The following is a 26487-nucleotide window of genomic DNA, read 5'->3' as shown; positions in this document are numbered from 1 at the left end:
CCCATAATTTTGTTAAATACTCCCCAATTACTTTTTTTTTCCGGTGAGACAATTGGAGTTAAGTGACTTACATAGGGTCACACTGCTAGTAAGTGTTAAAAGTCTAAGGTCAGATTTGAACTCAGGACCTCCTGAATCCAGGGCCAGTGCTCCATCCACTGCACCACCTAGCTGCCCCATATCTATTTCTGATATTCAACTATTTGACAGTGTCAAAGACTTTTTGTTTGAGAACTTTCTTGTCTAGGTCTTCAGTAGGTGTGGTGCATGAGGTGACTCTAATAGCTGCTTTCCTAGATAATGGCTGCCAGGGGCTGCACTTGGGGTTCTGGGCTGTTGGCATCAGGGTGTGAAGGGAGGTGATGACTTGACCTGCCTGGCACATGCTACTTCCTGTTTCTCCCACAGCCTTGCTGCTTCAGCTAAACTGAAGCTAAGCCTGCCCTGTGGGTTACAGTTGTCCAGCAATTATGATAGGAATGGTTTTCCCCTTCTCCAAAGGGGTTGCTCCCCTGGAGGGGGGCAATCTGGAGACAGGGCTGGTGGTCTTAGAGGCACTATTATTTCTTGGGCTTTTGGGCTTTCCCTGACCATCTGTGGCAGTTGGTCAGTGGTTGGTATGGATTGTATTGAAGACAGTGAGTCCCTTCTCTGTTTGGTTCTCTCCTTGTTGACTGTGGGGGGCAGGCTGGAAGCAGAACAAGTGTTTTGGAAGGTACTGCTCTCCCTGTGACTTCTGGACTCGGGGTCCTGAGCCATCTCCATGAATGTGTCCCGGGCCCTTAATAAAATGTTTGTTGATTAAATGCACAAACAAAACAAACCAGATGCCTGAGTTCAGTATTTATATATTCACCAATGGCCCCAAAAGACTCCTGCCCAGAAGGGAGCATAACCTGAGGCAGGGAGGGAGCCTGCGGCTGAGTTAATCAGACTTTTACTTTCTCTCCTTAGCACCGGTGGCCCACAGAGAGAGAACATAGAAGCCATAATGCAGATGCCATTATCACTTTCCTCTCCTTTGGGCCAGTTTGGAGCCAATCAGGCCAGCTGGCTGATGCAAGATGGGACGTCCACGTGGTACCACGAAAACATTTCCAGAGAGTGAGTCTCCCTGCCCTTGTGTCAGTAGAGTGGAACAAGCAAAGGATTCCCTGTATCTTGCCCAGAATCAGCAAGGCAGGCAGCTGGGCATGCTGGGTACCCACACCCAAGATGTTAAGACTTCTGGACAGTGACAGAGCAATACATCTCTCCACCCTGGCAGTGGAGGACACTGACGCATATGGAAGAAGTCAGGAGAAGCAGGTGGCTCCCTGTGGGCTGTTACTTCCAGCTCCAGGTCTCTGCCAGCTTCTCATTAAACTTCTCCCTTTCCATGTATAGAACAGAAGCCCAGGAAGAATTATCATTGATAATGACAATAGCTTGTGCTTCTATAGCACTTTAAGCAGAGTGTTTACATATAAACCTGAACACAGGACTTAGAGTCAGGAAGCCCTGAGTTCAAATCCTGCCTCAGAGACTTACTAGCTGAGTGGCCTGAGGAAAATCACCTAACTTCTCTGTCTCAGTTTCCCCATCTGTAAAGTGGAGATAATAATAGCACTTACAAGGTTTCTGGGAGTCTCAAGGGAGTTAGCATGTAGAAAATTCTTTCCAGGCCTGAAAGTGCCATATAAACAGTAGCTATTATTATTGTCAATATTATCATTATCATTTTTTGATCCTCACAACAACCTTGTGAGGTAAGCATTATTATTATCCCCATTTTGCAGATGGGGAAACTGAGTCACAGAGAAGTTCGTTGACTTGCCCAAGATTTACAAGGCTAGTAAGTAACTGAATCAGGATTTGAACTCGGATCTATCTCACTCCAAGTCTCTCTCCATTGTGAAATGTGAAATACTTAAATCTCCATAAACTGAGTCACTGAACTTGAGCCAGTGGGAAGTACCTAGGAGTTAAATCCTTTAGGGGGTCTCTGGGGTGTTCAGGGAGGACTAAGACCTCTGGTGTGAGGGCTGCTCATACACCTTTGGTGTCCACTTAGTTCATCCAGCTCTCTCCTGTGGCTCCAAGAAGCTGTAGCGGGCACGGTGGCCACACCCGGGTAAACCATCTCAGCAGACAGGCTAAACCAGGTTGAGTGTCTCAAGTATGTGAAGACTGTTGTTCCAACAGCCATGAAGGCGGCTGAAGCAGGCCTATGGAGCCCTGAGAGCTTGGTCAGACACAGAAGATGCAAAGATCACCCTCTGCATCCTGGGTCATCATGACTTGTCCTTTTGTCTTGCCACTGGACTCTGATGACTCTGGAAGAGAGAATGAGGCTGACGACTCTGTGCAGCTCTGCCTCACTTAAATCCAAGACATCCGCCTGTGATGTCATTGGTCCCCTTTGAAACAGAGGACAAACAACAAATCCTCTAGGGTCAGCTGAAGTAGGCATTATAGGCCACACACAGTCCAAATTGTAAGAGAATTCTCTGTAAACCTCCGCCATCACCATTTCTCCTTTGTCAATTCTACTCAGATGTGCTTTCTTGGGCAAACTTCCACACAGTGGACCTTCCCCTTCCCTGTCACTTCCCCATCATTTAGGACCATCAACATTAACACCATGCTAAGTGTCCCTCCCTCTCTCTGAGGCCACAATTATACACTTTTACAATGGCATGGAATGCCATAACTAGAAGTGCTAATGATGGGATTTCAGGTACCGCAAAAGCCCAATGATAGAGATACTTCTGAACAGCAGACCTTCAAAATGCCTCCCCTTTATATCATGTAGGCATCCTTGTGCACATCCACATGTACAGAATGGCCCAGTCAGTCCTGTCCTGTCATTCCAAAATGCATACTGAAAAGTCTTGTGACCAGGAGATGCCTGATCGGTCTTAGAGCCATCAAACCAGCAGCTGCTATCGCACATTGTATACCTAGAGCCCCAAAGCCAGAAGGGGACCCCAGAAGCTGCTGGTCCAACCCGGCCTGAACAGAAATTCTAGCTCCCCCATCCCAGTCAAGTGGTTACCCAGCTTAAGGCACTGGGGCATGCTTAGGCTAAAGAAGAGGGAACAGACTAATGAACTGCCTCCAAATTATCTGTGAGGATAGGCATAAGGCAAGTTGCAGACTGACAGATGCCTGATTGAAGAACTTCATAACAATTGAGGCTTTCCGGCAATTCAATGAGGTAATGAACTCCTGTCATCAGACTTCTTCCAATGGAGGCTGTTTGCTCAGGTTTTTTCTTTGTTTTGTTTTTGGTTTTGGTTTTTTTTGCATGATGAGTAGGAGATTTCAACACTGGTAAGAGTTGAACTAGATGACCTATCAAGTCCCCTCTACCTCTATAATTTAGAGATGAGAGAGCCTTGGAGTGGGGGTGGGAGGGGAATTTGGAAGAAACCAAAGTTTACAGGATTTTTTTAATGCATTAGGGAGGGTGCTGTCCTCCTCAGAGAATTGTCTGGAAACTTTCCCAAGGGTGGGGGGTGAAGATGGAGGTTTTTTTGGGGGAAGGGGGTTTCTAAATGGGTAGCCAAAGGTTGGTTGAGTCCTGGGATCTGCCGTGGCATCATTTCAGGCTTCTATATATTGTTCTAGAGCCGCTGAAAATTTGCTCCAGAACAAACCTCTAGGATGTTTCCTAGTACGAGCAAGCCAGCGTCATGGGGGCTACACACTGACCTACAGGTAAGTAGATAAAACAGAAAGGAGCAGATCCCTTCCCCCTCAAGATCCACTATGGTATATAACAAACTGACAGCATCTAGCTAGAATCAGAAGACCTGAATTTAAATCCCAGTTCTTTCATTTATAATCCACGTGATGCTGGAAAAGCCATTTAATCACTATGGGACTCAGTTTCCCTGTTTGTAAAATAAGGAGGTTGGACAAAATCACTTCTAAGATCTTTTCCAGTTTTAAATTTATGATCTCTGATCCTGTAATATATATATATATATATATATATATATATATATATATTTTGCAGGGCAATGGGGGTTAAGTGACTTGCCCAGGGTCACACAGCTAGTAAGTGTCAAGTGTCTAAGGGCAGATTTGAACTCAGGTACTCCTGAATCCAGGATTGGTGCTTTATCTACTGCGCCACCTAGCTGCCCCAAATATTTTCAATAATTTTCAGTTGTGTCCGACTCTTTGTGACCCCATTGGGGGTTTTCTTTGCAAAGATATTGGAGAGGTTTGCCATTTCCTTCTCCAGCTCATTTTACAAATGAGGAAACTGAGACAAATAAGGTGAAGTGACTTGCCCAGGGTCACTCAAGTAGTAAGTGTCTGAGGCTGGATTGGTACTCATGAAGATGAGTCTTCCTGATTCCAAACCCAGTGCTCTATCCACTGCACCACCTAGCTGCCCTTACTAATTCATAATATAAGAAAGACTGAGTTTGACATATTCTCCCAAATGGGGAGAGGGCAGGAAATGGGGAAGCAAGAACAAATTCCTTCTAATTTCTTATATTTACATATGAAAGAGCCAGGTCTAAATTAGTTCTGAAATTAAAACCTTAAATAAGCTGTGTATAATGGAGCAGCTAGGTGGCTCAGTAGATAGAGCACTGGCCCTGGATTCAGGAGGATCTGAGTTCAAATCCAGCCTCAGACACTTGACACTTACTAGCTGTGTGACCCTGGGCAAGTCACTTAACCCCAATTGCCTCACCAAAAAAAAAAAAAAAAGTTGTGTATACTTTTGCACCTGCTTAAGCGAAGAATGCCTCAACAAAGTCCATGTGGCCCCTTTTTAAACAACACAGAAATTGTGCCTCTTTTTGTATTCCCAGCACTTAGTACAGTGCCTAGTACATAGTGGGTGCTTAATAAATGTTTATTAATTGATTAATTGAAATGCACATTCTTCCCTGAGGGTTCATGCCCATAGACATAATACTCAATCTCCAAATACATGGTTCCACAACTGAGCAGACAGACATAATATCTTTCCTATAGGATTCTGCCTGTTTAGGTGCTTGCAGGGGTCTTCTTCGATCCAAAGACAATAAAGCAAAGAAAACAGAAAAGAAAAATCAAGCTTTCCCTCTCAAAGAAAGAGTCTGTTTCCAACAGGATCTCAAACAGCCGTACAAGATTTGAAGTTGCCTGCAGGTCACCCTCTTACCTTAAGGATCAAATGAGAGCACATTAGGAAAGGGCTTAGCGTAGTACCCGGCATACAGTAGGCACCTAATAAATGTTTGCTTCCTTCTTCCCTTCAAGTGAGAAACCAGAGGTAACTAGGTGGCGCAGTGGATAGAGCACTGGCCCTGGATTCAGGAGGACCTGAGTTCAACACTTACTAGCTGTGTGCCCCTGGGCAAGTCACTTAACTCCAATTGCCCCACCAAAAAAAAACCCCCCAAACCAAAAAACAAACAAACAAACAAACAAAAAAACAAGTAAAAAACCAAACTGGCCTGAGTGAAAATTCTTCTAGGTCCCTGCCATTTAAAGGGCGTGGGCAATTTCTCCAGGGAACCCTACAACATACAGGGAATTTCAACTAAAGATCCTTACAAACTTTTCAATGAATGAATGAGGATTTAGTAAACAATTACTGCATGCCAAGCTCTGTGCTAAGTGCCAAAGATACACATACAAACCCCAAAATAGCCCCTGCCCTCAAGGAACTTGCATTCATTTTATTTTGGTTTGGGGCGTTTTGAGGGGGGCTTTTTAATTTAATTTTTCCAACTATTTTCTCTCCCTCCCACCTTCACACCCCCCCCCTTTTGAAAAAGAGAAAGAAAAACAAAACCCTTGTAATAAATATGCACAGTCAAGCAAAACAAATTCCTGTACTGGCGCTGTCCAAATTTATCCCTTCCCTTCATCCTTCACCCTAAGGCTATCACCTCTCTGTCAGAAAGCAGGTAAGTTTACAGTCTCATAACAGAGTGACAATATCTCTAGGAGACTGGTAGTGAGAGAGGGATATTTTGGTTTATAAAGTTATAGGGATAGCTAAAGGAGCCATTTTCTGTTCCATCATTTCAGTCACATCCAACTCTCCATGATGCCAGTTGGGGTCTTCTTGGCAGAGAGACTGGAGTGATTTATCATCTCCTTCTCCAGGGATCTGCTTTAGTGAATGGATAATAACCTGTGTTTCAAACATTAATTATTTGTATACACGAAGCTGACAACCTTGCTTTCCCTGGAGTTTGTATTGTTTCTCCACAGGAATGATGCCCAGACCCAGCTCTGTAGGAATTATTAAAAAAATAAAGACCTGGGTTCTGATTCAGAGAGGGGTCACTGATTCTGATTAATTAATAAAACAGCCTTTTTCATTATGAAATCTACCTTCCCAGACTTTTCTCATTTTTCCCTTGGTCCTCTCCTTCCTGACTTTGTTTCTCTTTTTCCCCTCTCCCCCTCCCCAAGGAATATGGAATGGTGCCTGGCCTATGGTCAACAACTGAGGCACGATGGCTTTGACACATTCTTTCAGAGAAAGGGGACCAATCCTCCCTCTTCTCTTCGATTTGGATCGGAGAAAGTCTGTTTTCCATTCCTATCCCCAGCCCTGAGTTCTGGGATAGCTCCTCCCACCCCAATTACCCTCCTCACATAGAAACTTGACCTGACTCTTGGTCTCTTCTCCTCAGAGCCAGGGACTGCTGCCGCCACTTCATGATCAAGCTTTTGCCTGATGGCCGATTGGTGATCCCTGGAGAGAAGGGTATCCATTCAACACTAGTGGAGCTGGTCAGCTTCTACCAGAAAACTCCCTTCCAGCCCTACATGGAACTGCTAACTCAGCCGTTTGGCCAGGTGAGGAAGGGAGGGTTCTGGGTGGGAGGGACTTTGCTGGGAACTTCTGCCACCTCACCCACAGAGGGATGGAAATGGCCAGGGCTATCCCTTCCCAGAAACCAGAAGCATGAGCAAGAGCCTACAAACAGAATGAAATAAATAGTAGAATTTACACCATTTCCTGGCAAGATAGCTGAAGATCCCATAAGAAGGGATACATGACAGGTCTGGCCACATGTCCCAATTCTGCTGATCACCTCCAAACATGTAGGAGAAGCAACCATATACAGGAATTAATCTAGATAACTAATGTAGGGTTCTATCATAATCATAATAATGACTAGTATTTGTATCGTGCTTTAATGTTTGCAAAGCGCTCTTTGCTGTGTCATTTGATTCTCACAGCAACCCTGAGAGGTACAAGCTAGTATTGTTCTTATTTTATAGATGAGAAAAATAAGTCTGAGAGAGGTTAAATACTTGCCCAGGGTCACACAAAGAGCAAATGGCTATGAGCTTAGTTAGGTGACTGAAGGGGTGGAAGGACTTGAACTCAGACCTTCCTGATTCCAAGTCCAGTCCACTATCCACTGCCCCACCTAACTTCCTCTGGAATTCTAGAGTTCAGTAATTCTAGGGTTCTATGATCCAAGGGTGGAATAATTCTTATTATTGTTTGGTCGTTGTAGTTGTGTCTAACTCTTTGTGACCCCATTTGGGGTTTTCTTGGCAAAGATACTATAGTGGTTTGCCATTTCCTTCTCCAGCTCATTTTACAGATGAGGAAACTGAGGCAAACAGAGTTAAGTGACTTGCCCAGGGTCACACAGCTAGTAAATGTCTGAAGCTGGATTTGAGTTCAGGTCTTTCCTGACTCCAGGCCCAGCACTCTATCCACTGAGCCACCTAGCTGCCCCATAATATAAGATACTCTGGCATTTAAATCCCTCATAGCCAAGCCCCTTCCTACCTTTCCAGTCTTCTTATACTCTACTCCCCTCCATTCACTCTATGATCCAGTGCCACTGAGTGGCCTTCTTGCTGAGGCTCAAACATGGCGCTCCATCCTCCCGACTCAGAGCCTTCATCTGGAATGCATTTCCCTCACCTTCTACTGCTTCCATCACTACTCAGCTCAGATCCCACCTCTGTCAAGAGGCCTTTCTCAGCTTGCTTCCACACCTCCTAGGCCTTCCTGCCTGAGATTTCCTTCCATCTACTCTTTATCTACCTGTAAGTACTTGATTACCTTCCTATTTGTGTCCTGCGTTAGAATATGGGCTCCCTGAGGGCAAACACTGTACTTTTGCCCCTTTTTGTATCCCCAGTGCTTAGCACAGTGCCTGGTTTCAAGTAAGAACTTCATCAATGCTTATGGATGAGCTAACTAGGATGCTGGATCCTATTATCTGGGTTCATGTGACTCTAATTAGAAGGGTTCTTTGGCTTCCGATTCTAAGAGCCCGCAGTTCTGTGTTTCAGAGTCCTGCAGTTCATACTTTAGTTTCCTTACATCAAAAACTGCTGTAGATTTGTCTTATAAGTCAGTTCTGGTCTCAGTTTCCCCCCTTCTCGGCTAAGTGGCAGAGTAGACTTGGAGTCAGGAAGAACCGAATTTGAATCCTGCCTCAGACATTTACTAGCTGTGTGAATCACTGGGAAAAACACTTTACCTCCCTTGACCTCAGTTTCCTCATCTGTAAAATAGGGACAATACTATCATCTACATCCTAGGGTTGCTAGGAGGATCAAATAAGATGACATAGGTAAAATGTTTCACCATCCTTAAAGTGCTATATAAATACTGGCTATTGCCATTATTTATCTATGAATATTGCAGTCAAAGAACATGTCATTTTTGCATTACTATCTCCAGTGCCTCATGCAGTATCTGGTGCATAATAATCAATCAATAAAGATTTAATAATCAGCTAGCACTTTACTAAGCACCCACTAGGTGCCAAGCACTCTGCTAGTCATTGTGCTACAGTAAACACAAAAAGGAAACTGTCCCTATTTTCTTTTTCTTTTGGGGCAACAGGGGTTAAGTGACTTGCCCAGGGTCACACAGCTAGTAAGTGTCAAGTGTCTGAGGCCAGACTTGAATGCAGGTCCTCCTGAATCCAGGGCTGGTGCTTTATCCACCGCACCACCTAGCTGCCCCAACTGTACCTACTTTCAAGGAGCTTACATCTCTCACACGGTAGGCACTTGATAAAGGTTGGTTGAATAAATGGAAAGGAATGACTGACTTGTTTTTTTTTTCTTTCTTTCCAGGAGGATGAGTACTCCAACATGGCATTGGATATTAACACCATACCAGTGAACAGCTCATCTACCCACATGCCCAAGCCCAACTCATCTCTTCCCATCAATGTAAGACATCTTTCCCCATGGGTATCCTGTAGCCTTGGCTTTTTCAATGACCATATAGAGAAGATATATGATCAAAGTGACAGATAGTTAGGAAAGTTCAGAATTAATGGAACAACTAGACAGAAAGAGTCACAATCAGTGAACCAACATCAACCAGGAGGGAGGTCCCTAATGAATGAAAACTAACAAGATCTCAGAGTAGGAAGGGCCTTCAAAGGCTATCAGGTCTGACCTAACCAGCAATCTACCCTATAACATCTCCAAGCAGTAGTCATCTTTAGTTGAAATATCTCCAGGAAAGGCGGGGCACTATCTTAGGGGGAGCCCTATCCCACCTTTGGAAAATGTTCTTTCTTAAGAAGCTATTCCAGGGGCAGCTAGGTGGTACAATGGATAAAGCACTGGCCCTGGAGTCAGGAGGACCTGAGTTCAAATCCGGTCTCAGACACTTGACATTTACTAGCTGTGTGACCCTGGGGAAGTCACTTAACCCTCATTGCCCCACCAAAAAAAATAAAAATTAAAAAAAAAAAGAAACTATTCCTTACATGCAAGCTAAATCTGCCTCTCTGCCATTCCCACCTGCTGTTCTTGGTGCCTACCCACAACATCTATCTTTGGCCCTGTTCCATTCAAATGTAACATTGGAAAGAGGACTGGAGACAGAAGATATGGGTTCGAATTCTAGCTCTATCACCAGTTGTGTGGTAAATCACTTAATCTCTCCAGATCTCAGTTTTCTCATCTGTAAAATGTAGGTATTGGAATACATAACTTTTGAAGTCCTACCGATTTTAAAGCTATGGTCCTATCAGTGATTTGGAGGAAAGTGTAGGTGACATATTAAGCCAATTTGCAGAAGGTATAAAATTGGAGGAGAGCGCTACCATATTGGATGACAGAATCATAAGCCAACAAATAATAACAATAATTAGAATTGATACAGAGCTTTAAGGTTTTGTAAAGCACTGTACAAATATATATATTTTAGTGAGGCAATTGGGGTTAAGTGACTTGCCCAGGGTCACACAGCTAGTAAGTGTTAAGTGTCTGAGGCTGGATTTAAACTCAGGTACTCCTGACTCCAGGGCCGGTGCTCTCTCCACTGCGCCACCTAGCTGCCCCACTGTACAAATATTTGGGCAGCTAGGTGACACAGTGGATAAAGCCACTGTAGGCCTGGCATCAGACACTAGCTATGTGACCCTGGGCAAGTCACTTAACCTTCTTTGTCTCAGATTCCTCATCTCTAAAATGAACTGGGAAGGAAATGGCAAACCAATCCAGTATCTTTGCCAAGAAGATCCCAAATGGACTCAAAAAGAGTCAAACACTAAAAAAAAAACCCTTAGTAATAAATATAAATCTTATCTCATTTAATCCTTGCAACAAGCCTGGAAGCTTCTAGTATCCTCATGATTTTAGTTGAGGAAACTGAGGCTAAGAGAAATTAAATGATATACCCAGGGTCACATAGCTAGTAAGTTTTTGAGGCAGGATTTGAACTCAGGTCTTCTGTCAGGAAGTATAATGTTTGATCTACAGAACCAACTGGCTGTCTACAAAACATATCTGGACAAACTGAGATGATGGTCTAAAGCCAGCAAGATAAAACTTTCAGAGAAAGTCCTTCAGAGTCATTTCCAAGCCACATTAAATAATTTCACCTCATCATTTCAGAGTCAAAATGGGTGCACTTGACCCCAAATACTAGCCCCTCTCTAATTTGTTACCCCTCCTCAATGATTTTGGCTTCATTCAAAGAACTAAATCCACCCTCAAAAGTTCAACTAAGTCCCGTCCCCCCCTCCACCCCAACTGAAGACTTTCAGAATAACATGCTTCGGACTCTGAAAGTCATGGTACTAAGAAATCCAAAATTAGTTTTAACCACATCCTGATATTGCAGGACTAAGAAGTCACATCAAGAAATCACAAGCATTTATTAAATGTCCATTCTGTGCCAGGCATTGTGCCAATCTCTAGATTTATAATGACAAGTAGCAACAACTGATATTTTAGAATATGTAAACAATTTAAGTGAGACACACACACACACACACACATATATATGCATCTAGAGAGAGATCACTCTTGTCACTATTTAAATTAATAAGGACTGAGGCAATTAAATCTAAGCATATAGATTTCTTAACAAAGCTAGTCATTACCAATCAATTGGCTCCAAGACCTCCTCCGTAGGTAAGCATTCTCCTAGTCAATAATAAGGAACCAATCATTTTATACAATTTTGAGTAACATAGGCATTCTCTCCTCTGATTGACCAGAGTTTTACAAATCCTTGGGTTATTACAGGAATATCCTGAAACATTCTGTGGCTATTACAAGAACATGCTGCAAGAAGCATGGAAGATTTTGTGGTTGGCACCCATTGCCTTTTCAGAATTTTCTCAACATCTTAACCTCCCATAATCATATGATTTATGATTTATATCAAAGCAATGCCTGACTCACAAAATGGCAATCACAAAAGGGAAAGGACCAAATAAAATGGAGTTAGTTTGGGCTTTCACACTATATAGACATTTTGTTGTTCAGTTGTTTCAGTCATGTCTGACTCTTCATGACCCCATTTGGTGTTTTCTTAGCAAAAATACTAGAGTGGTTTGCCATTTCCTCCTCTAGCTCATTTTACAGATGAGGAAACTGAGGCAAACAGGGTTAAGTTGACTTGCCCAGAGTCACACAACTTCTAAGTGTCTGAGACTGGATTTGAATTCAGGAAGATGAGTCTTCCTGACTCCAGGCCCAGCATGCTTTCAACCGCACCACCTTAGCTGCCCCTACATAGACATAAACATAAACAGAGACGCAGATACAGACATAGACATAGACAAAGATATAGATATCTTTAGAGCCTCACAACAAGCCTATATGGTGGGTGCTACAGTTACTATTTATCCCTGTTTCACAGATGAGGAAACTGAGGCCTGGGGAGTTTCTAAGTCATGAATTCTTAATCTTTTTTTTGAAACTTATAGACCCTTTCTCAGACAATGTTTTATTTTTTTTTTTATTTTTTTTCTCTATGGCACTTTTTTTTTTTGGTGGGGCAATGAGGGTTAAGTGACTTGCCCAAGGTCACATAGCTAGTAAGTGTCAATTGTCTGAGGCTGGATTTGAACTCAAGTCCTCCTGAATCCAAGGCCAGTGCTTTATCCACTGGGCCACCTAGCTGCCCCCCTCAGATAATGTTTTAAAATGCAGGAAATCAATTATATTGAAATGTAATTATCCACAAAAAAATTTTTAAACAGATTCATGGTTCCCAGGTAAAGAACCCATTCTAAGTGACTTGCCCAAAGTCACACAGCTAATAAAAGTCAGATGCAGTGGGGAGGAGAAGGGTTTAGACCAGGTTCCCTTTCTGTCTTGCCCATTCTATATAGATACTCCAGTATCTATATTTTAGCTCTTGCCCATATTAAAATTCACTTCCCACTTTTCATGGTCTTTCCTACCACCTCATTGCTTTGGCTTAAACCTTCAAGTCTTTGAGGAACCCTTATTAAAATGTATTATTTGCCTATTAGAGTCCTTTAAAATATCATATCGGGGCAACTGGGGGGCACAGTGAATAGAGCACCTGCCCTGGAGTTAGGAGGACCTGAGTTCAAATCCATCATCAGATACTTCCTAATTGTGTGATCCTGGACAAGTCACTTAACCTTGATTACCTCCAATAAAATAAAATATCATATCATAGGGAGTTTTTTGTTAGACTGAACAACAGAATATTTAGACCTAGAATACCTTTATCAGAACACAGACCATAGAATGTCAGAGTTGGAGGGAATCTTAGAACCTAAAACTTTAAATGTTAGGGCTTTAAGGAGGTGTTAGAGAAAATGTACTCTGATCCCCTCCTTTTACAGTTGAGAAAAAGGCCCAGGGAAATGAGAATGACTTGTCCAAGGTCACAAATCTAGTTAGTGGGAAAACTGGATCTAGAACTTGGGTTTCCTGATTCCTAACTTTATGCTTTTTAAAGGGGAGGTCTAGGAAGGGCCATCTCAGTGGGGTACCCTAAGAAAGAATACTGGGCTACACCAGGAGCCTGTGTCAGGGGAGGATGCTTAAAAGGGGGGGAGGGTAAAAAGGTACAAAAACCAACTTTCCAATATTTCCAGGGTCTAGCCCAGGTGGAATAGCCAGTCACACTGAGCTCTGTTTCCAGGTATCCCTGAAACCTATGCCGCTATCTCAAAAAAGAATGATGGAGATGCCCAAGGCTGACTCATCCCAACCATGGGTAAAACCTTTAGAGCAATTGCCAGCCCTGGGTCATGCCCAGATGTCAGAGAAGGTTTTGCTCCATGATGCCCCACAAAAAATCTGGAAGAACATTAAGAATCTACCTCAGGCTGGGAAGAAGATAACAGAACAAATAAAAACCCATCTCTCAGGTGTGAAGCTCTCCTTCCCTTCTTCAGTAGTAGCTGACAGCCATGTAGAGGGCCAAGCCAGGGAGGCCCCAGGTCCAGAGGGAGATGGATCTGCCACCCAGGTGGAATACAGTCTTCCAAAGAAGGAAGCACAGAACCCTCCCAGCAATGTCTATACAGATCCTTTTGAGCTAGATCGGCTTCCAAAACACACCTCTCACCCCAAGATTCAAGATCTCCACCTGCCTCCAAGGAAAATGTTTGGGACATCAATTACCCCCATTCCAACTTCTAAAGATGCCATCTTGCCTACCCCTAGAAGGGGGGTGATCTCAGGGACTATACACCAGCGTAGACCCAGGCCAACAGTTAATTCCTCTTTCCCTGAGGAATACCATCCACCCCCACCCTTTGCCCCAGGGTACTGAGAGCCCTGGAGGAAACTGAGGATCACTCACAATGTTGGTCTAGGGTGACAAATAGGTCCTACATCTAGAGCATGGTGTTCAATTCTGGGCACCCTATCCTTAGATAGACATCAACAAGCTCAAGAGTATCCAGAGGGGAATAACTAGTTGGTAAGGAAACCAGAAACCCATCAATATAAGAATTAGTTGAAGGACCTGAGGAATTTTAGCCTGGAGAAGAGACTTAGTAGTGATAATAATTTATTGTCTTCAAATAGCAAAGAAGCAATAATCATTTTGCTTGACCCCTAAGCACAGAACTTTGGCCAATGGGAGAAAGGAACAGAAAGGCAGATTTGGGGTCCTTATAAAAAAGACCTCGGTTCGAGTCCAGAATTTGACACGACCTAGCTCTATGACCCTGGACAAGTCACAACTTCTCAATGCTCTAGGCAAAAATCAATCACCCACCTCTATGAGTAGCAGGAGTTTCCTCACCTAGAAGTACCCAATACCAATGAGATCACAGGTTCTGGTTTTGTCCCCATAGAAGAAGACATTTCTAATATTAGAGTTATCCAACCACGGAATAGACTGCCTTGGGTGGATAGTGAGCTGCCCATCACTGACTGTATTCAAATAAAGACTGGATAACCACATTGTTGAGGATGTTGGATTTGCTTATCAATGTGCATGTTGTATTGTCCCCAGTAGAATGCAAGTTCCTTGAGGGCACAAACTACTTTCTTTCTAGGTCCTGAGTTCTGGACCTGATCAGGAAGAATTGAGTTCAAATGTGATCTTAGTCAGTTACTAGTTGTGTGACCCTGAGTATATGTCTGCCTCAGTTTCCTCAATTATAAAATGAGGATAATAATAGTACCTCCCTCACAGGGTTGTTGTGAGTAGCAAAGGAGATAATATTTTTTTTCAGTGAATAAATGGGTCAGAGTGGCTGTGAGCCTAAGAAATCAAGTCCCATATACTGTTGGGGTTTTTTTGGCAGGACAATGAGGGTTAAGTAACTTGCCCAGGGTCACACAGCTAGTAAGTGTCAAGTGTCTGAGGTCAGATTTCAACTCAGGTCCTCCTGAATCCAAGGCTGGTGTTCTATCCACTGTGCCACCTAGCTGCCAGGAGATAATATTTGTAAAGTGCTTAGCACAATGCCTGGCACATAGTAGGTCCTTAATAAATGCTTGTTTCCTTCCTTCCCTTTCTGTCTTTGTATCCCCAGCATAGTGTCTTATATGTTATAGTAATTTACTAAGTATTTTAAAAGTTGAATTGTAAGGTGAATTAATGCATGGGGAGGGAGTTTAAACCACATGACCTCCAAAGTCCCTTCCACCTATTAGTGCCTGTGATTTTATAGTCTTGGAGATGTGGGAGGTATGGAAAAGTAGACCTTTGAGTATACTTCCTGCCTCCAACACTAAAAAATTTAAGCATCTAAGCTAAAGCTACCTAAGGACTGGAAAGCATTCAAAAACTCAACTTACATTCTGGCATTTCTGCTCACTCACACACAGTGATATTTTTGTTTGCGGGGAGTTTTTTTCCCCCTGGAGCTACAACCCAGTCTCTTTCCTCTGCTTAACCAGAATTTGTTCATCAGGCCCCTAGATTTACTGGAACTTCTTCAGCACTCTTCTGTTAGGAAAAGGAAATGGTTGACAGGCCTGAGATGTTAGCAGAGGCAGTTGATCAACGTTGCCCATCCCACCAAAGTAGAGAAGACAGGGGTCATGCCTGTGCTTCTCAAAAGCAGGGCTGTAATTAGCAAGAAAAAGCGACAAAACAAAAATGTTTATAGCAGCTCTTTTTGTGGTGGCAAAGAATTGGACATTGAGGGGATGCCCATCTATCAGGGAATGTCTGAATAAGTTGTGGTATAAGAGTGTAATGAAATACATTGTGCTGTAAGAAATGATATGGGGCAGCTAGGTGACACAGTGGATAGAGCACCAGCCCTGGATTCAGGGGGACCTGAGTTCAAATCCTGACTCAGACACTTGATACTTACTAGCTGTGTGACCCTGGGCAAATCACTTAACCCCAATTGCCTCATGCCGCGCCCCCCCCCCCAAAAAAAAGAAATGATGAACAGGCAGATTTCAGAAAAACCTGGGAAGACTAAAGCGGATTGATGCTAAGTGAAGTGAGCAGAACCAGGAGAACATTGTACACAGTAACAACAACGTTGTGTGATGATCAACTGTGATAGACTCCACTCTTCTCAGCAATACAATCATCAAAAACAATTCCAAAAGACTCATGATGGAAAATGTTCTCCACACCCAGAGAAAGAACTAGAGTCTGAATGCACATCGAAGCATACTATTTTCACTTTTTTGGTTGTTTTTTTTTTGTTTTTTCTTTCTCGTGGTTTTCCTCTTTTGTTCTGATTCTTCTTTCACAAAATAACTAATGTGGAAATATGTTTAACATGATTGTACATATAAATTTTTTAAAAAATAAACATTCTGGGGGAAAAAAAGAGTGACAAAATGGAGCTGGTGTATCTTGGGTTGGGCTTATGCCAAATGAGCAAGCAGGGAAAGGTTGGAGAAGCTGGCACATATACCCTGGGGCAAAATGCTCCTGCCACACCTCAGTAAATAATCAGTATAGTGGAAAGCAGGATGAATTTGCAGTTGGAGAAAGTGGGTTCAAATCTTGATTCCCATGTGATCTTGGGAATCATTTCATGTTTCTAGTGCTCAGTCTCCTCAGCCTGTAAAATGGGAGTGGGGATAGAGTTGGATCAGCTGGTTTCTAATTAATTAAGACATGAATTTTATGGTCTTGCCATTATGAATTTGGGGGTAATCCCCAGATCAGGGATTGAAGTATCTGTTAAAAATGACCCAATCAGGTGTTTTTTTAAGTACTTTAAATGTAATGGAAGACAATGGTAACTTCTTGGTTCCAAGGGGCAGAACAAGGAACAATGGGTAGAAGATATAAAGAGAGAGACTGAAGCTCAGTGTGACTGTAGACCCTTTCCCTCCCTCCCTACCCCAACACATTGGCATAGAGATTTGGTAAACCTAGAAGATATCTGCACTGTTGAGCACATACATTTTTTCTGGAGGTCCCTAAGTTCCTAGGGGCTTTGGACGTTGGATCTAACTTCCTTCCTCCTAAGAAGCCATGTGGCCAAGACATAGAGAAGTCAGTCATATGGAAAGATAGACGAGGAGGCCTTTGAGCCTCAATGGAATGGACCTCCATCTTTCTCCTGGCAAGGTGGCAGGTATTGGAGGAATTTGTCACCGTCTCTGTGGCAGGAGAAAAGTAGAGCTGAGATTTGTGGTGTGGCAGAGCATAATGGAAAGTAGGGAAAGATGCATGAAATCAGGCTGGTTAGTGCTAATAGACTAGAGCAGGGAGCAGACTGTGGTTGGTGATATGGGATTCTGGTACAGCTCATTCTTCCCTCTGCTTCCCTGGAGCTAGAGGAACCCCAGAGATGTAGGAGAGGTGAGCCCATTAGAGAATTTCTCCAGTGTTAGTAATCTCTGAGATATTCACAATGTGGACTGCTTGAATGCAGAGAGAGACTTAATAAGGAAATGAGCCAGTAGCAGTGGGAGATAGAAGTTGGTTTGTTTATTTAGGTAATGACCTGCAGGACCAAGCACCAGGACAAGCCCCTCCCTGACTCCATGAAGGGAAAACTTTAACCATTGGGGCTGTCCATAAGAAGAATGATCTGCCTCAGAAGGTAGTAGATTTCCCCTTATTATCAGACTTCAAGTAAAGATCATGCTCTGGGTATGTGGCAAAAGAGATTCTTATACAAATTAGTTTGAACTCTGAGGTCCCTTCCCAATTTTGTAAAATTATGAATAAGAATAGCCTTAGTGTTTATCCCCTTCTCTCCATCTACCACCAAAGTACTGCATCCATGAAGAATGGGGGTTATTGTTGTTCAGTTGTGTCCAACTCTTCATGACCCTGTGGACCATCACAGCCAGTACTGTCCAGGCTTTTTTTTGGCAAAGATACTGGAGTGGTTTGCCATTTCTTTCTCCAGTGCAGTTAAGTGACTTGTCTAGTAGGTGTCTGAGGTCAGATTTGAACTCAGGTGTTCCTGACTCTGGGCCCAGTGCTCTATCCACTAAGCCATCTAGCTGCCTCTTATTAGTATTAGTATTGTGATATTGGTGTTTAAATTCACAGCTCTTAGCCTCTACCAATGTATGTCTTTATACCAGAGCAAACCCGATGACAGATTGTCATCATAAAAGCAAAAATATTGAATTATACAAACCATGGCCCAGAGCTCCCCAAAATTCTAGCCTCCCATGTACTGGGTTTGATCCTGAGGACTGGCCTTAATGGGTCATTATTTTTCATGGTCTCATTGCCCCCATCTGGAAATGTCCCACAGAATCTCCAAATATGCTTATAGAATAGTTTGTGTCTAGGTTTCCCAGAGTGTGGGTAAAAGGGGTTCTTAGCTCCTACAATGACTCAAGATGCTAAATGTACAACAGGTACTGAAAAGTTTGTTGTACCCCATGGAAAATTCACAAGATTTAATGAACTCACAGAAGCCCCTAAACAGATACAGAAATGTATAAAATGCTCAAAAACTCAACTCCCCTCAGAAGGGAGCTAAGCTGGGGTGGGGGTGGAGATTGCTCTTAGGGAGATCCTTGGACATTTTGGTGAGTTCCTCTTTTTCTCAGAGAGTCCTATATAGTCTATTCAGGAATAGTAGTACCCCACCTATGGTTAAATTCCCCCCAGAAGTCAAACATCCTTTGTGGGCTGTTAAAAAAAAGTCTCCCCTTCCCATCAGACCTGTATTGTCCAGTAAGAATGCTGTGCAGGAATTTGAAGATGATCCTCCTTCTTTCTCCAAGGGGCTCACTCCATCAGAAAATCTCTTCTCTCTAGGAAGTCTCAAGCTCAAGCTCACAAAATTGGGGTTATCAATAAGGCAATTCCCAAAGTTGGTGCTAATTAAGGAATCTCCCTTCTCTAGTTAGAGGGCTTGATTCTGGGACCAAACGACCCAGAAAACTAAAAGGTACCTTTCCTCTGCACAGGAGTCGGGGGTTCACAAACGTTGTCCATGAACACATACCTACCACTACCACGCTTCTACGGCCAGTTGCCATCCACTTCCCATCAGATAAAGAAACCATGGCTGGACACAGGCTCTCTCTCCACATCACCCCAATCCCTAAACACAATTCTGCTCGGCTTTATACCAGTCTGTCTTCTCAGAGTTCAAGAGAGCAAGAAAGGGAGGGAGTTGGCTTTGAAATCTTCTTTTATACCGTCCTGATGAGAGTCCATCACTCTGATCCAATTATTTTGTATATCTGGGATCAGTAGCAAGATAAACATCAGGATGAGTGGAAGTGGCCCCAGATATTTTTTGGGTTTTGTTGGGGTTTTTTTTAAGCAATTGGAGCTAAGTGACTTACCCAGGGCCACACACCTAGTAAGTGTCAGAGGTCAGATTTGAACTCAGGTTCTCCCAACTTCAGGGCCAGTGATCTACCCACTACACCACTTAGCTGCCCCTCTGATCTGATTATTTTGAAGATAGCCCCAGTCTCAAAAACCTGAAGATTAAGGTGTCAGTGTTCATGCCTACCAGTCCATTAGGAAGAGTCCCTCAAATGCCTCCAAACAAAGGTTCAGGCATTATAATCTGATCTAGTTGAGTGACAAACTCTTCAAATTGTTCAGGGACTCTCGTAATCAAACTCCCTTACAATTAAAACAGATGATATGATGACAAGGGATTGAATCAGGTCTTAAGCACTCTTGGCACCCAATCCCAGAAACATGTCTCCTGGGAAGTCTAATTGGTTCCCAATGAGTCCTCCTGCCTCTCCCAGTATGGCAGTAGAGGGGCACATCAATTTACTCAGAGAAAAGTGATAAGGCAGGCTTGGAGTGTTCTGGGTTCTCAAATGGCAAGATTGGCATTGTAGAAATTGTGATTGATTTCTCTTAATGCAACAGCAAACTGAGGTATACTGACTTCTCTGAGAACTGCAACCACTTCTGCTAGCTATGCTAACCCCAGGAAGGAGAAGAGGGGTCTAGACATGGTTGCCATTTTCCCTTGCCTCTCATCTTCATTACTTTAGCCACCTCATTTCATCAGACTCCCCAACCTTTTAAACTGCGCATACCATAAGTATGTTTACCCAAGCCGAGTCTGTGTTAGGTGATGTCACCAGGCTATGGAGCCCACACACAAGCTTCTGGGTTATGTATTCCAAAGAGAATTTCCTTCAATGAACAAGGCTGACTCAGCTCCAAACGTTGTGGGAATGTGGGCCCCATACATACATATATACCCACCCCCTTTCATAATGAAAAACTTCCAAACAATTAGAACTATTCAGAAATAGAACCAGTTTCTTTGAAAGATCATGAGTTCCCCATGACTGAAGTGCTCAAGTGAAGTCTGGATGACCACTTATCTTAGATTATGAAGAAGAGTTTAATTTTTCAGAGGCAAGTAGGACTAGACAATTTCTGAAGCCCCTTCTGATTCTATGAAATTTTTTTTCATAATCCAAGAATCTTTTTATTATGTTTTTTAGTCATTTATGCCATGAATTCGTAGGGGATTGGTTCCAACAGCTCAGGTTCCTTGCCATTGGTCCTCACAAAGTGTGATTCTCTGGGTGGAGCAGGCTGACGTTTCAGTTGAACCCAGGTGCCCTTTTCTTTGGCTTCCTTCTTCTTCTGGTCATTTTCTTTTACCCTCTTCAGGAAGCTATCTCTGCTCTTAGAATGCTTAATATGCTCAATAAGTACATTAATTCTCTTGGCTAGAATTTTGCCCTTAACCTGTTTGTTTACAACAATGCCTACAGCATGTTGGGTAACATTATAGACCTGTCCAATCTTGCCATGGTAACATTTGTGGGGCATTCCTTGCTGAACTGTGCCCATACCCTTGATATCTACAATATCACCTTTCTTGTATATTCGCATATACGTAGCCAAAGGAACAACACCATGTTTTCTAAAGGGCCTAGAAAACATGTAACATGTTCCTCTCCTTTTTCCTTTTGTGTTCATCATTTTGGCAACTCACTGGAATATGGTGGAGCTGGTGGAAAGGAAGCTCTATGAAAATTTTGAGAGAAGGCATAGGTTCTTTCTTTTGTAAATATCTCCAGTGCCTAGCACAGAGCCTGATACATAGTTGTTGTTCAGTCATATTGGACTCTTTGTGGCCCATGGACCTTACAATCCATGGATTGTTTTTTGTTTTTCATTTTTTGGCAAAGTGGAGTGGTTTTCCATTTCCTTCTGCAGCAGACTAAGGCAAACAGAGTTTAAGTGACTTGCCCAGGGTCATACAGCTAGAAAGTGTCTGAGGTGATATTTGAACACAGGTCTCTCTCACTCCAGACCCAGTACTATCCAATTATCCACTGAACCCCTTACCTGACACATAGTTCAGTCATTTTTCAATCATGTCCTAATCTTTGTGATCCCATTTGGGGTTTTCTTAGCAAAGATACTGAAGTGGTTTGCCATTTCCTTCTCCAGGGTCTCCATTTTACAGTTAAGAAAACTAGGGCAAACAAGATTAAGTGATTTGCTTAGGGTCACACAGACCAGTATCAGAGACCAGTTTTTGAACTCACAAAGATGAATCTTCCTGATTCCAGGCCCAGTGCTCTACCCACTGAGCCACCTATCTGCCCCCATTTGACACATAATAGGCACTTAGTAAATACTTGTGGAATTATTGATTAATTAATTGAAATCAACAGGGAGGATGCTGCAGTAGATGAAGTACTGAACCTGGAATCATAAAGACCTGAGTTCTAGCCTGAGATAGTTACTAGCTGTATGGTCCTGGGCAAGTCACTTAAATTCTGTTTGCCTCCATTTCCTCATGGGGGGGAGGGGCAGGGCAATGAGAGTTGTGACTTGCCCAGAGTCACACAGCCAATAAGTGTCAAGTGTCTGAGGCTGAATTTGAACTCAGCAATCCAGGACTGGTGCTTTATCCACTGAGCCACCTAGCTACCCCTCCTCATTTTTAAAATGCAAATACCTCCCACAGTCATCATGAGGATTAAATGAGATAATATTTATAAAGCATTTAACACAGCACCTATCAACCTAGCACAGCTGTCAAGGTGGATAAGGTAATGGGCCACTATAGAAATATTAGCTATAACGATAGCTATATATAATAATTATTATTATCATTGAAATGTATATTGTGGTCAGAATTCCTTGATTTATCAAGACACACCCTATGACAAAGAATAGACTTAGAAAAGTGCTGCAAGACTGAGCCTGGAGCGTTAGATCACCAAGAACCAGCTAGTTCCCCATTGGAGTCTGCAGCCTCTCAATCAGGGACAGGAGCAACAAATTAGCCCAGCTGAAGGGATAATGTGTACATCCCATTGTACAGAACCGCATAGACCAAGATGAATCTATAGGCGACCCCACCCAAGGAAACAGAAGCTGCTTCTTGACCATACTATGAAGATCTTGGTCATAGAGGATGACCAATGACGAAACTTAACTTGACAATTCCAAAGCCACGGGAGATAACTTTTGAGTATGACAAGGGATCAGAGAAAGCAGTCCAATAGTGGAGAGTTGAAGCTCAGAGGAAGGAGGTCATTTTCAGGGGACAGAAGCTTGTTCATAATGTTTTCAGAAGACTAAGGTTCATTTTTCTTAGGTCGGTGTGTTTGGTGACCACAATATAAACTTAATCAAGCTCCCAAGGGTATTCAACTGCATTTCTGCACACCCCTCTACTCTCTGCCCTGTGTGAAGAGTAATAGTTGGGAGTCTCCATTGTCATCTTGGAAACAGTCATAGGACGGGGGCACTAATTCACTGAGGAAACTTGCCTTCAATGTAAAGGGAGCCCCTACACTCCCAATTGAAAGCCTTCTGTGAATACACACTAAATGAAGCACTCCAACCTCTTCTGGCAGCTAAGGATGTCTAGGAGTGAACACCCCAGGCCCCTGATCAGGGGTGTTCTCCAAGCTGGAGCCTCCAGGAAGTCACAGTCTCCCACCAGACACATCTCAGGGGATATGAGTGAGACATGTTCTTCATGGAGGGAAGGCAAAACACACATATTCACAGAGAGAAAAACACATGTGCCCTAAGATGCCTGAGACATGAGAGTCATGCCTTCCTCTCTTCATTTGTGCCTGTCTCACCCTCACACATTCTCAGATCACAGAGTTATGGCCTGCCTGAAGGATCAGAAGTCAGAAAAATCCTTTGATTGCCTTCCATGGTTTAAACATACCAGCTGTTAACAGCTTTTGGAAAAACAGAAGCGCCAGAGGAAAGAGAGAAGAGTTCTGCACTTGGAGTCAGGAGTCCTTGGTTCAAATCCTGACACTAGTAATGTGACCTCATTCAAGTCACTTCCCATCCCTGAGCTAACTTAGTTTCTTCATCAGTAACATCATGATTATACAGGGACTTCAGAGGTCATCAAGTCCAACAGCATTATTTTAAAGATGAGTCAACCGGAACAGCTAGGTGGCGCAGTGGATAGAGCACTGGCCCTGGATTCAGGAGGACCTGAGTTCAAATCCAGCCTCAGACCCTTGACAGTTACTAGCTGTGTGACCCTGGGCAAGTCACTTAACCCCAATTGCCTCACCAAAAAAAAATAGATGAGCCAACCAAGGCCAAGAAGGGAAGGCCTATGTCCTTGAGCCACCTTACTCACAAAGGGCAGTCAGGATTCTCTCTCTCTCTCTCTCTCTCTCTCTCTCTCTCTCTCTCTCTCTCTTTCTCCCTCCTCTCTGACTCCAAATTTTGTACTCTCTCCATTCTACAATGCCCTCCTGACATTACCAACCTTCAGGGCTGTTGTGAGCCAAGTACTCCATAAAACTCATTACCATAATCACCATCATTCTTGGCACTCAGGCTGCAATTACTTTTCCTGACCTGCCCAGCTTAGCTACAATGCTTTCCCAACTATGCTAAGAGCAAATCTCTAGATGAGTTAAGTAGAGCCAAAAAGACTTAGCAAAAAGTATGTAGATCCAGGCTGCCAGGAAGGCAGGGCAGGATAGCAGAGCCCAAGTGGGTTGATGAGCTAGGTACATATATGCCTATGGCTAATACATGTCAAATGAAGATCAGCTGAAAAAGAGAAGACTCGGAGGAGGTGGGAAGAAGAAGGGAGAGGGACATGATAGCTGGCATCCAGTATTTGATGGGCTGTCATGTGGAGGAGGGGCTAAATTTGTTCTATTTGACCCCCAAGGGAAAACGCAGGAACAGTGGGTGAAAGCTGCAAAGAGGTCAATTTCAGATTGATATCAGGAAAAACGAGAGCTGTCCCAAACTGGAATAGGCTGCCAGGGGAGATGGTGGGCTTTCCCTCCTCAGAGGTTTGCAGGCAGAGGCTAGACAACTAGCCTCTGGTACGTTGGTATAGCCAGCTATTCCTTCATACACAGGCTAGACTAGGTGGCTGTGGAGGTCCCTTGCAACTCTTAAATTCTGTGATCTTGCTTCAGAATTTTAACTCTAAGTCAAAGAAATAGAAACCAAGTGGGTACCTATCAATTGGGAAATGACTGAACAGGTTGTGGTATATGAATGTAACTGAATATTATTGAACTATAAGAAATGGCAACTATGTTTCAGCAAAATCTGGGTCAGGGGAGGCGGGGTGTTATATGACCTGATACAGCTTGAAGTCAGCAGAGCCAGGAGAACAATTCACATGCTGATTATAATAATAAAGAGAAGAACAAATTCAAAAGACTCCAGGATTCTGATTGATGCAGTGACTAATCATGATTTTCAGAAGACTCATGATGAAAGAACAATAAGAAGAACCAGCATCAACATAGCTTTTTCCCCCCAGGGCAATGAGGGTTAAGTGACTTGCCCAAGGTCACACAGCTAGTAAGTGTCAAGTGTCTGAGGCCAGATTTGAACTCAGGTCCTCCTGAATCTAGGGCCGGTGCTTTATCCACTCCACCACCTAGCTGCCCATCAATATTGCATTTTAAAGTTTACAAAGTGCTTTATAAACTACCTGGAAAGTAGGTGCTAGTCTACATGGTTAGTAAGTATCAGAGGCTGGGTTTGAGCTCAGGCCTTCCTAAATCCACTTGGAGTGTTCTATCCACAGCACTACCTAGCTGCCTGAGTGTGCTTCCCTCCTCTTGGCAGAGAGTTGATAACGACTGAGGTGAAGAAAGGAATATACTTTTACAGACAGAAACAATGCATTGATGTGTTTTCCTTGACTATATATAATGGTTAAAAGAGAGAGTCTCTTTTCTGGGGCAGGAAATGGGCCTAAGAGAAGTTTGTGGATAGAAATAGTGGTTCAAAAAAAAAAAAAAGAACATAGTGAAATGTTTGAAAATATATAGAAGAAAGCAGAAGGAAATTCAGAAAGGGGCAGAGAGAAGCCCAGCAGCATTCTTACTTTTGTACCATCGCATTAAAATTTATAAAAGATGCACCAGGAATTCTAAGTTTCATATAAAACATTTAAAATCCTCTTTCATGTTCTTTGTTGTAATACTGAAATGCTTGTGTCTATTGTTGCCTAAGTTCATAAAAAAAAGAAGACAATAGCTCAAAAAAAAAAAAAAGGATTGGGGAAGGGGGCATATATTCGGGGGAAATGAGTTCTTCCATTTGCCGAAAGCATAGAGTATGTGTGGGAGGAGCAGAGTGAGATGAGGCTGGGAAAGAAGGCTGATGACTGACAGTGAAGGTCCTTGAATATCAATCAGACTAGTTGGACTTTATTAAGTGATAATAATAGAAGGTTACCTTACTACATTGCTTTACAAAGCACTTTCCACATGACAACCCTCTGACACAGGTAGCCAAAGTATTTTCATCTTTATTTTACATATGAACTGAGGCTCCAGAGCGTTAAGGGATTCACCCAAGATTATAAAGCTACTTCCTAAGTGCGGTCCAGAGACCCCCAGTGAGTCCCTGAGACTCTTTCAGGGGCTCCATGAGATCAAATTCATAATTATAATTTCAAATCCAAGTCGCTCAATTTGAATTTCATTCAAAATCATAATATTCATAATAATACTAAGTAATTTTAATCCCAAATAGATAACTATCGATAGATGTAGACCACAGAAACCAAGTTCTTTGGGTTCCTCAACAATTTTCAAGGGATCCTGAGACCAAGAAGTTTGAAAACTGCTATCTATAGAATGCTGTCTCTCAGTATAAATCACTAAGGTGCTTTGAATGGGGGAGCGACTGCAAAGCCAACATCGACCAAACAGGATGGAATTAGCACCCAGACAGGAAAGAACCCGCTCCTCCTGTGTCCAAAGGAGGCCTAAAGGAAATTGCTATTTCTAGCACTGAATGGTGGAAGTAGGTAGTCCAGCCTGAATAACCAACATTGGCAGAGTGCAGGCCTCAAGAAAGGGCAAATAGGCCAATGGGGGACGACATCAGAGAGTACATATTTATAACAGAGTCAAGGAACCTGATCAAGGCGGGGA

The 26487-nt window shown here is 43.0% G+C and overlaps 2 protein-coding genes across 2 annotated transcripts; one reads left to right on the top strand and one right to left on the bottom strand.

Moving 5' to 3' along the window:
- The first annotated feature begins 991 nt into the window (after positions 1-991).
- Positions 992-13999, top strand: HSH2D (hematopoietic SH2 domain containing). Its single transcript, XM_043979354.1, has 6 exons — positions 992-1104; positions 3613-3702; positions 6642-6807; positions 9067-9165; positions 13364-13703; positions 13767-13999. The coding sequence occupies exons 1-6, from the start codon at positions 992-994 to the stop codon at positions 13997-13999; spliced, it is 1041 nt and encodes a 346-aa protein (XP_043835289.1).
- Positions 14000-20520: 6521 nt separating this feature from the next.
- Positions 20521-21049, bottom strand: LOC122740098 (60S ribosomal protein L21-like). The gene has a single exon (XM_043981945.1). The coding sequence runs from the start codon at positions 21047-21049 to the stop codon at positions 20567-20569; it is 483 nt and encodes a 160-aa protein (XP_043837880.1). The 3' UTR covers positions 20521-20566.
- Between the last annotated feature and the right edge of the window lie 5438 nt (positions 21050-26487).

The sequence above is a fragment of the Dromiciops gliroides genome, chromosome 1 (genome assembly GCF_019393635.1).
Source record: "Dromiciops gliroides isolate mDroGli1 chromosome 1, mDroGli1.pri, whole genome shotgun sequence".
NCBI classification, from domain to species: Eukaryota; Metazoa; Chordata; class Mammalia; order Microbiotheria; family Microbiotheriidae; genus Dromiciops; species Dromiciops gliroides.
Note: the sequence above shows the minus strand (reverse complement) of the source record. Positions and strands in the feature narration are given on the sequence as shown.